The sequence below is a fragment of the Parasteatoda tepidariorum genome, chromosome 10 (assembly GCF_982258835.1).
Source record: "Parasteatoda tepidariorum strain Cologne lab strain chromosome 10, Ptep-v5.0, whole genome shotgun sequence".
Taxonomy (NCBI): domain Eukaryota; kingdom Metazoa; phylum Arthropoda; class Arachnida; order Araneae; family Theridiidae; genus Parasteatoda; species Parasteatoda tepidariorum.
The window spans coordinates 89,863,822-89,876,140 of NC_141764.1; the positions used below are offsets into that span (position 1 = coordinate 89,863,822).

General features: G+C 28.1%; 1 protein-coding gene and 1 long non-coding RNA gene across 2 annotated transcripts in view; one reads left to right on the forward strand and one right to left on the reverse strand.

The window, feature by feature from the left end:
- Positions 1-1,008: 1,008 nt before the first annotated feature.
- LOC107438215 (uncharacterized) lies at positions 1,009-9,446 on the reverse strand. Its single transcript, XR_011637451.2, has 2 exons — positions 9,237-9,446; positions 1,009-2,060 (listed from the first exon to the last, which is right to left on the reverse strand). It is a non-coding gene; the product is annotated as an uncharacterized LOC107438215 (long non-coding RNA).
- A 115-nt stretch (positions 9,447-9,561) lies between these two features.
- Positions 9,562-12,319, forward strand: part of Kyat (Kynurenine aminotransferase) — a 55,595-nt gene continuing 52,837 nt past the window's right edge. The window contains exon 1 of the mRNA XM_071184257.2: positions 9,562-9,628. Coding sequence (XP_071040358.2) covers positions 9,605-9,628 — 24 coding nt within the window. The 5' untranslated portion in view covers positions 9,562-9,604. The remainder of the gene's footprint in view (positions 9,629-12,319) is intronic.

Here is a 12,319-nt window from a genome sequence, read left to right on the forward strand (position 1 = left end):
AATTGTAAATCAAGCATAAATTACGAAGATTACTTCAGTCAGAATAGCCATAGCCACAATCATTGATGTTACGATTTGATAGTAAACTTGTATCACTGAACCGTTACAAATCGTGCTTTTATAGATGATGGATGAGAGTAACTTCGAATATCAAAAATGAAATTCAAATCATTGCACCCAAACATACAGGAGGTTTATTTTCTGCATAATAAAAGCATTGTCTTCTTTGAAATCATCTTAAATTATCAAGATAAATCATCAACATCAAATCATCAGCCCCCAAAACATCAAGATAATCAAAGATTTGATTATAGTGTTTGAATTATTTAATTTAGAATAGGAAGACAGTCACTATTTTACTTTATTTTCATTATATATTTTTTTGCTTCGTATTTAGTGTAAGGAACAATTAATAAAAAGCCTCGAAAAAAAATTCTCTGAAAGAAACCCGTGTATTACACGTTGCCAAGAATAACACTAATTCAAAGCAAGTTCTGTCGCCAACTAATTCAAAGATGCGTAAAATTGAATTTTAATTTAGTAAATCTTAAGGATGTTCAATTCATTAACCGACAAAACTTAAGTATTCTTTCGAGTAATTTTTTTTTCAAAAGTTAAGGCCTGGTAATTTAATAATTTCTTTTTCTTTTTTTTTTTTACATTTTTTTCGATGAAGCAATGACGCTTGTTTTCACTAAATATATTAATATATTTTAATCGGAAATTTTGAGTTTGACAACTAACATTTTTAAGCAACTAAAGAAAATTTAATAAAATTCTTTATTTCCCAACGATGCTTGATTTTTTCCCTTTGGTTTCCATACATTTGGCTCAACAATCAAACAATTAAAAGTATTACATAGTTACATTTTAATTAATCTAATTTTTATTAATTCATTTTGTTAATTTATTTTATTAATTTATTTTTATTAATGTTATTTTAAGCTTATATCAATATTTTACTAATATTATATGCATGTGTGGTAAAAATAGACAAATTTAAACAAATACAATTGTAAATAAATGTTTAATTCATACTTTTTTATGAAATAACGAGAAATGTTTATGCAAAATAAAAATGATCCCATATGCATTTAATATACAAAAATAGATAAAAAGGCACTGCATAAAAGTAGCAAATTGGTCAATGCTGATGACTAGAACTTTTTAAAATAAAATTAATGTTTCATAAATTATTGTATTACAAAATGCATTTCGTTTCATTATCGAGGTTCTCATTTGGCAGTATTTACAAACATGTATATAATTTTGAATTGAAACGCAAAACGACAACAAATACACATTTACAGAAATGAATAAACAAACAACTATCACAAAGCTAAAAATTTTGATCAGTTATTAATATCACATTATATATTTTGTAAAAAATAGGAGTCTATTTATATTAAAAATACCCCATCCAAACATATTCCCATTAAAAATATTTATACCAATTAAGAGAAGTGTGCATATTAGACAAGTTCTAAACGTGGATTTGTCTCAATTATAACACCCCATTCTCCAATCTAATTTCCATAATATCGAAATTGATTTAAATACATACGATATGTTAAGGATTTTAGTCCCCTTCACATTAGAGAAAAATATCTCTGGGTTTCAAAACTAAGTTGTTCGTTTTTGCATATTTGTTAAATTTATAAGACGCGTTTCCCACTAAAGCATTATTTACATTTAAAATTACGTTCACAGTTTGAGGTTTTAAACTTTGTCTTGAATAATAGGGTCATAATCTCGACCAATGTCTCTTGGTATTGGTGGTAGGGATCTTGGCGGCAGACTTGGCTCTAATTCATAATAGAATGGAGATTCTCTGTTGCTATCTGTTATTTCACTCTCCGGTTTAGAATTAGATTTCCGGCTTATATTAAGCATGTGAACTCCAATGATGAACGCCAACATTCCCGGTAGGAACTCGGTTAAGCATGCCCAGCTGAAATAATATGAAGCATATAGGCTAAAACAAGATATAGTGAGTCCAACAATCATGAACCAGATTCCAAAGCATATCATAGCTTTTTCCATCACGTGATTGTAGCCCCCTGTAACAGAAAATAGAATTTAAAACATCAACTTAAATAATTGCGAATTTAAGACATCAACTTAAACAATTGAAATAATTGCGTCAAGAACTATAAAGAGGCATAATTTACTTTAAAAAAGTAACCAAAGCCTTTTGACAACTTCCTTCCGTTGTCATATTTACTTCACGTTCACCTTTGTCAGATTTTGCGATATCAAGATATTTGTTTATTTTATTGTAAATCCTGCTCCTATTCGAAAAATTAAGGAAAAATATACGAACTATATTATCAAATAAAATATGTAACTGCACATGAACTAGTAGTGATTTAAACAAACAACGCTATTAAATTTTAAAGCATTATTATCAAGGTCAATCAAAGCAAGAAAGTTAATAGGCTTGCGTTCTCAGCATAATTGATAATAAAACAAATTTACTGAGAAAAAATTTAAAAACCATAACTGAAAGTTTAAAAAAAAACAAGCAAAATTTAGAAACGCATTTCATAAATTTAAGGATTTATAAGGATTATCTTCTTCAATTGCACTACAGCCTACTACATACCAAGGTTGTATCTGTAAGCTTCCTCAAACGGACCCTATCAGATGCCATAATCCGCCAACAATTAACTATTTAAAGTCTTAAGGTCTGTCTCTACACAGTATAAATATATATACTCGTTATAATAATTTTTCTATGAGAAATCTGATGGAAAAAAAACCTTATTTATCGATAATCGATATGTTGAACATTATTCTAAAAGTTTGATACTTAATATTCATTGTATGAGTCATATTAAAAGAAACAGTAAGTGCCCGTAGTAAAAGCAAACAGAACATCATGCAAAAATCACATTGACCTTGCTTTTTTTTCCCTTATTAAAAACGAGTCGCACGTTTTAGGGTAAGAAATCTATAGTAAAATATCATTTTTTCTTTTACATATTCATGTTAAATATTCATGTAAAAGGAAAAAAAAAGTTCTCTCTCAGCATCTAATAAACTAAACTAACTGGTTCAGATTTTCATTAAAAAAAAATCTATTCAGAATTAGACTGCTTTTTATTGCATTAAATTTTGATACAAATACCTATACATACTTAAAGACTATTGAATTTAATTATGTAAGTAAATTTTATAGAATATATTAGCTGATTTTATTTCTGCCTAACATATCATATCCCTATATTATCATATCCCTATATAACATAAACATATCCCATTATTATCATATCCCTAAAATAATATCTGCCTTTAATTTATTGTAAAATTTAAAGATCCATTTGTTAAGTTGAAAACCTTGATAAATTGATTACCTCTTCAGTTGACATTTACACTCAGACACCAAATCGTCAAAAACAGCTCCATCACCTCTTTACAAGTCGACCCACCACTCGTCTAAAATAATCACACAGAATTGGAGCATTTTCAAGAGGTCAACTTACGTTTCATTGCACTAAACTCACGACATTTTTAAAAATATTTCGCATGCATAACTCTAAAAGACTTGCTGCAAAAATTAATTTTTAGAGCTAAATAATTCTTCATCTCAAAATCAGATAGCTACAATTAATTTTTGAATCAGAATAACGTAAAATTACAGCCAGAGGACTTAGCTTTATTCGTGATAAACTGTCATTCTTTTACTTCAGTAAACTCAAACTAATTTCCTCTTAATTGTTAATTTTTATGGCATTTTCAAACATTTATTTGTACAATTCTAGGCGGTATGTTTCCTTGCGCACGAGGTTTTTCATTTTCTCGAATGAAAAATAACAAATTTAAACCATTTTTTCTGTACAGTTTTCTACGACGAGCTAAGTATTTTCAACACGAATGTGATTAACTACAAACAAAGAAACTTTCATAAAAAAAGAATAAAAAATGTTTTTCTGATTTGATCAAAAATATTGAGAAAAATAAATTTTAATTTGTCAGATTTCTTAGTCTGATGAAATTATTTCTTTTCATAAAATAACAAAAACAATTTACGAAATTTTGAATGAAACTGGAATACTAAATCACTATCAAACTACTTATCAATTACGTGATTTCGAACGAACTTAAATCAGCTTTTTTCTAGATTTAGGTCGGAACCGGATCAGCTTGATTGCCTAAACTAACTACTTGATCGATAGAGAGAATTCAAGTCGATTCGGGTAAGGTGCTTTTATAACTCTTTTCAGGAACTTCAAAAATCTAACATTATATTTATTTGTTTGATTTTTTTTTCATTTATAAATATAGTTAATTAAAATGTTTAAAAAGAAGGGAACTTTAATTATCAAAATGAAGGGACAAGTAAGTTTTAACGTATCAAAACACTATTCCGTTATAGGATGAGCTTGGAGCAATTAAGTAATAAACCAACTTTTTCCCAAAAGTGACATTTTTATATACTATTTAGTATGGTTTCCAGAAAGATACATCACAAGTTTCCATAATTGTCTCCATGTAATACCACAATTCATAGAAACATCTTATTGCCGGCATAGAATTCGTGACTTTTACAAGAAATGCTCTTAAAAACATTTTCCTAAACAATTTAAAAAGTGGCTTCTCATTATGTTGTCTCCAAAACTTTCAATTTTACACTATAAATTTTCTTGTAAAAGTATATAGAGGAAAATACCTCTCTCATTAGAATATAATCTAGATGCATACTTACTCCATGACAAATAGTATAATGTGTGCTTTTCAATTCAATACAACAACTTATTTATTTAAATTGCATTGTTTTGGTGGAAAATCCTAAATTATTTAATATATTTATTTTATTTAACTTTATTCATATAATTAAGTTTTATTCCTTTAATATTATTTTATTTATGTAATATATAATTTTATTAAGGAGTCTCATGACCCTTAGCCTTTTGACGCAGATGTGACACCGGTGTCCCTTTTGTGTACTTTTCTGACACTCTAATTACAAGCAAAAATATATTTTATTATTTTTTAATTACAAAAAATCTAACCAGCTGAGATGGGCCGACTGCGTGGAAAGAGACTTTTCAGTCTTAAAAGTCTCAAACTGGAAGACAACTGCCAGGCGGAGGCAGGCCTGGAGGAAGTTGATTGAGAAGGCCAGGGCCCACCCGGGGCTGTCGTGCCATTGAGGAAGGAAGGAAGGAAGGAAGGAAAAAATCTAACCATTAGTAAAACGAGTTATTAGGTTATAGGAATTATATTTGTACTAAAAACTAAAATTCAAAAAAAGTAGTTTAAATTTTTTTTTCTTCATTCCGATTCAAATATTTTTCATTAATTTATTTTATGAATTAAAAAAAAATTCATTTACGAATAACTGCTTCTCTTATATCTAATTAAGCGTAAAATTTAAAAATTATGATTTGGAAGGGAGTCGTGCTTGTAAGATTTTACCCTTAGCGAAGAAAATGACATTGTTTTCGTGCTGTATTTCATAACTATAAATTATTAAAATACTAAATGTAATACTTTTCACTTATTTTGAGCTATAACTCAAATAATAAAAATGTTTAATAAAAATTCTGCGTCAAAGGGTTAAAACTGACAAAAAGCATGAGTAAAAGCAGAACATTTCAAACTATTATAATTTCTAAGCAAAAGAAAATAGAACTTTGAGTTTTGAGATTAGCATAGTATCACTCGTATGAATTTAACTAATTAGAAATTACTATACGGAAAAAATACTTCATTATTTAAAAATATTCCTGAAGAAAACTTCGGAAATTTCAAAGAGGCTTGCGTAATAATGGGCTATTTTTAAGCATTTCGAATAATATAGGATTGAAAGTATGCTTAAGTTTTCCAACTATAAGTTATACATCGCTTTCTTGATTTCTTTTAAAAATTAGTAATTTTTAAAGTGTATAAAACTAAGAAAAATTAATTTTACAATTTGTCCCAAAAAGATATTTAAAAAAAGTATTATTTAAACATTTATCTATAAATTGTTAAAGATGTCAATGAAGAGGTACATAAAAAATTTATGTTAATACATGAAATAATTTTTGAGGAATTATGCACTCAAAAGTTTAAAATTTCAACAACAAAAAAATTTATATTTCTTTACATTTTGAAAAAGATATTTATTTTATCATAATTCATAAGATGTCAAACTGTATCTTGTACTATATCCCTTTAAGAACCAGCATCCAATACAATGAACAATGTAGGGTTTAATTTTATCATTTAAAAATTTATACTTAAGGTTTTATTATATTTGTATGATTTTTCTCTTTGTTGAAAATTTAAATTCTACACTATTCTTTTCAGAACTTATAGTACTTTGAAATTTTATGCATTTATGTATACTTTTAAGGGTGATGAAAACACAAATTCATTAAACATTTATTAAAAACATTCCAAAAGTGTTATATAAACCTATGTATCTACTTCCATTATCTTAGAATCATAAAAAAAAATTATCCTTATCCTTTCGAATACGTAAAAAAAAATATCTATTGTAAAAATATTGTGTATTATTAATACTTGCGAACAAAATATATTAACTCACTTGGAATAATAAAATAAGCATCTTTGAAAACGTCTGTTTTCTCAATTTTTATGGAAAAAAAGACATCAGTTTTGATCATCAAGATTCGAATGCCTATTTTATATTGCTAAACTTAAAGCTGAACTTTATTGTCCTCATTTACATTTCTATTATCTTCGTCCATATTGGATTTGCAGTTTTACATAATTCCATGCAGAAGTAAGCACAAAAATGTTTAAAAATAAGGCCTGCTCTTGCACTACTTTCGACGACTCATCTATGATTTTTTAGAATTTTCGTCAAGACTTTTTACATTACTAACTTCTTATAAATTTCCGTTTGAATTAGAATAAATGCAGAAGATGACAAAAATAAAATCCACTCTCGTTAATTAGAACTGATAGATTTTAATCGATAAAACTCGTGTTAAAATATTTCTCTTGAGCACTATTGTATATTACAATGACTCTCCCTACCTGAACGAGGTGTTCCATAAAGGTAACTCTTAATATATATTTTTTAAATTTTTATCAGGAATAAATTAAAAAAGTATGCACATTGAGGAACCAAAATTAATATTTCAGCGAGGAAATAACAAAAGCGCATCTGTAATCTGACACTTCACTATTAAAGAAGGCCTATAAACAAAGCAGCAAACCTGTTTGATTGCCGGTTTAAACTATTTTAACTCTTTTCTGTTTTATCTCGCAATCAAACAATTGTATTCGCTCCTTTTAAATCAGAATTTACAATCATATTTTTTTTTGTTCAGATATTAGTTTGTGACCCCTGATGTAAATACCTTTTGGAATTTTTAATTTACTTTATTTCTTTTATTTATTTACCTTATTTTGTTTTAAATTTTACTTCACAAAATTATTCTTCACTTTAATTTACTTTACTTTAATTTACTTTACTTTAAAATTTACTTTACTTTATTTAATTTACTTTAAATTAAATAATTTTATTTTACATTACTTTAAATTTACTTTAAAAAAATATTCTACAGAGTGATCTTTACGAAATACCTTATATAAGGTGCATCTCTTTCATACATAGAAATCATACATGGTCACTAAAATTGTTCCCTACGCAATAAGATAAGATTAAAATGTATACTTTTAATACTTTTCTACGATTAAAAAATATTTTATTAGACTTATCTAAATATTTTATTTGTCTTAAAATCTTATCTTTCACTTATTACCAAGCAAAAAATACGATTTTTGTGTCAAAATTAAGAACAGAAATAAATTAAAAATTTTTACAAAAAAAGCTGTTATGTTAGTGTCGGAATCTAATCATAACCATCTCGAAAGGAGCCGCAACCACTATAATCTTCTAAACTGTTACGGTAGTGTCAGAATCTAACCATAACCATTTAGAAAGGAGCAGCAACCACTATAATCTTCTAGATGTGTTTATGACCTAACAACAACTTTACTTTGCCAGAACACACATAAATGCGATTAATAAGCGATGCTTTTCTCACAAGGGAAAAATTTATTTGCAACAAAAAGGCTTTTTAAAGATAATTGTTTTGTTTTAGATTTATTATTATTGAATTAGGTGCTAATCAATTTTTTTCCATTAGTAACAAATCCAGCACAGTTTTGTTAACATCTCCTTATGTACGATTCGCTCAGTTAATTGCAATATATAGAATTAAAAATCATTTTACACTTTTTAACTAAGAAATGAGGTTTCACCTAAAAATAAATTATCAAAACAATATACATCGATGTATAAATAGTATTTATGAAACACTTAATTTTGTAAAGCGACTTGAGTATTTATACAAGTGTTTCATATTTCAGTTTAGATTGTAACGAATCTAATGTATCACCAAACTATAAAGTTCAAAATATAAAGGGGTTGTCAAAATTAGTATTATTTATTTTTGTCCTAGATAATTCTTATTTTCTTTATTTTTGTTCTACAGGGAGGGAAACATTCTAAAAAAAATATTTCTAAGGATGCAAATTTTGTTGATTAAAAACAGCAACTTGTCATGTAGAATTCATTAGAAATGTAGAATACAATGAATATAGAGTCGATATTGGCTGCACTGTGCCAAACTTGAACGACATTATAAACACGAAGTAAACTGATCAAACAGTGAAACTGTTTGATCAGTTTAGTTAACAATAAAAAAAAGCAAGAATATCACACAGCAATCAGGAGTTTAGGTAAACTTTTTGTGTTTACCCAAGCCCCTAAAACATAAAAAACATTTCGAAAAGACTAATGTCATAGTCACTCCTATATGCCTAAAATATACTTTTAAAGCGAAAAAAAAGATAAATATGTAAATTAGAAATCGGTATAAAAATGTAAATTTCTAATGTGCTATTGTAGCTAGAAATTGAGTCATTATAAAAAATTTTTCCCAGTCATGATTTACGTCATAAATGCTATTCGTACCCTTACATACAACTTAAATGTACCTGGACACGAATTCCTTGAAGTGTTTTTGCATAATACTATGATAAAGTAAATTAATTTATGTTATAAATAAATTTATGCATGCATTGATCAGGGTTATTTTTTAATAAACAAACGTAATAAAATTTAATCCTGTGATTATTCATTTTAAATACCAAACGCATTAACATCATAAAATTTTCGAAAATAATTCTATTCTCTTTCAAAACGGGACACATTTCGCAACAAAATGCATTAAAATTCTTAAAAGTGTCAACAAACTAGCTAATATTACCATTCGAAACCTGTTTCCACAGCAAACAAAATAGTTTCTGTCGTCCATAACAGTCCAATTACCAGCAAGACGTTTCGAAATGACCACCCTCATTGCGCGCAACAACAACTTCTGATAATCTCCACATTTTCCATGCTATCCACTCATCACCGGAGATCCGTTTGTTTTAAAATCACCACCAGAAAGCAAATTGAACATCACTTAAAGACCGGACACGATAAAGTGCTTGTCCAGGAAGCTGTGTTCACCGTTATGCTTTAATGATTGTTGAGACAGCTGCTTAAAGATCACTACCCAGAAATATATAGTTGCGTGCCCTTAGTAACGTATTAATTAAGATAAAATACAGGTTTCAGTTTACGAGGAGTATGGATTTTGAACGATCATTTCAGGTTTGTAGATAGAATTAATAGCCAATGATTAAATATTGTAATAATGGATTAGGAATTTGATAGTAAATATTAGATCAATGCAAATTGAACGTCATAAAATAACTTTGAGAAATATCATAAAATAATACTTTTACAAATACCGAGAAAACGGTCTTGATACACCTTAATTGATTGTTGGTGTTTTATGATTGCTTCGATACCAGTGGTTTCCAACTGGCAGCCCGGGGGCCGCATCCGGCCCGCAAAGCCTTTTTCTGTGCCCCGGGAACTAAAATATATTAGTTGTCATTTTTTTGCAAACAATTTTCGAAAAAAATCTATATGGGTTTAAAATACTTTTCTCGTAAATAAAAACCTAATTTCTTCGTTTCTGTGAAATTTATCATACAAACGGTGCAAAAAAAATTATCTCTCAGGTTTTGCATCCAAGAAAATATTTATTCAAATACAAAAATAATCGTGTATGTTGCTCCTTTTTATTTCATATTTTTGTATTTTGTAAATATAATTTAGCATGTGCGTATCAGAAATTTTCTCGAAGAAATTCTCCGATTTAACTTTTTGAAACCACTCATTTTGGATGAAAATATTTACATTTGTAAATTTTAAATTTAAAATATAAATATCTATTATCTGGTGGTAGCAGCAGACAAACCTCAATTTTGTCAGTGAACATTTTGTGTGCTACTGTGGAAGTTTTAATACAAACCTTTTTAAAGTTTTATATCTTAACAATTAGATATCTGTGGCACATTAATTGTTCAATACATGGGTGCACATTAAAGTTATTGTAGCCCGAATTTTTTAATATGCAATTAAATATTTTTAAGAATCTACTTCTTATTTTCATTTGTAATTCAATACTTTTGCTTCGTACAACTTGGTAAAAATCTGACAGTAATATTTAATGCTCCTTCAAACATAAAAGAGTCCTACATAAAATTTTTATAAAATTGCGACCCGCCATTTGATTTGTGTTTTTAATTGTGGCCCTAGGCCTCATGTAAGTTGGAAACCCCTGTTCTATACCGTGCTAATTTGCTGAAGATTTAATTTCCGTTTTTAGTTTGAAATAATTTTCAATTGTATAATAGGCAAACCTTTCATGAAAAAAAAATGTAGTTTAAAGGTTAGTTAAAAAACACAGGAAGATGGTTTCTTATTACTTTAAAAAAGTCATAAATTAATAAGCCGGGATAGCCTGGTTGGCAGGGCGCTAGACTCATGTTTGTGAGAACGGGAGTTCGAATTCAGTCTCGCGAAGACTCCCCGTGTAGTAAATGGTGACTGGTGAACTTTAAATCCTTCGGGTCACAAAGTCCTCCGTGTTCCCATAGCAAATTATATCATTCTCTGGTTAAAGTCAAAATTATGATCTGCGGATGAATGGATGTATAAATGGGTCCGCCCTTTAAACGGGTGTGACGTATAGGTGAGGCGGAAGTCAAATTCTTGGCTATAGATGGCGTCACTGAGAAACAAGAACAATCGCACCACTTTCATTAATGCCTACGACAACTACTACATAAATTAAAAATTTTTGTTTACGAAAAATAGAGAAAAATCATCACAATAAAAATGTAATTTCATGCAAAAAGGCGTAAGTTGATACAATTAGAAGTGTTGTTCGTTTATAAAAGAAAGTGGGAAAGCATTACAATAAAACGTGGAATACTTTTAATGATGACTACCTAAACCCAAAAATCTACTTGTGTATGCATAATAACGTATCAAAGCAAAATACAGGTTCCAGTGTAAGTAGAGTAATAATTTTGAACATTCCTTAAATGTTTGAATTTAGATTTCTGATATAAATTCCTTTCGATTAAATAACATTTTAATGGCTTGGAGTGTGACAATATAAATATTAGATCAATGCAAATCAAATGAAATAAAATAACTTCGAAAAATCTCATTAAATAAAATTTATACAAATACCGAGATAATGATCTTGATACACATCAATAGGAATTGGGATTATAGTGGCTTCTATATTCTTATTTTAAGTTAATGGAGATTGATTTTCCGTTTTCGTTTTGTGGTAATTTTCAATTAATTAATAAACCCTTAAAAAATTTAGTTTGGAGTTTTGTTAAAAACACTGGAAGATTGTTTCTTTTTACTTTAACAAAAATCATGAATCAATATTTTTTGTTGATGGAAATTAAAGAAAAATCATTGAAATAAGAAATGTAATTGTTAGGATTAGAAGTAGTATTTGTGATGGGAAAAGGGGGGGGGGACATTATAAAAGGCCTGGAATACTCTTTAAAGATGGCTATCCAAATTCTAAATATCTGTTCGCGTGCTCCATTTAAAAAATATCAAAGTAAAATACAGATCCCAGTGTAAGAAATGTAAAAGAATTTAAGAAATCATTATATATTTGCGTTGAGATTTGTTAGTTGTATAAATTGCGCGTCCGATCAAATAATAGTCTAATGCTTAGGAATTAGATAGTAAATTTTAAATCACAATGCAAATTAAATGTAATAAAACAACTTTGAGAGGTAATATAAATCGTCTAGGAGTAATACCTGATTTTTTTTGTATTATTTTATTACTACTTATTCATTTGATACTCTTGTATTTCCTTTTCTTTTGGAGGAATCTTAAATTAAAATCCTTTTTATAACCGTCGTTGAACAGCTGATCCCTAAAGTTCAACTGCATAGTCTTGTAATTTTGAAC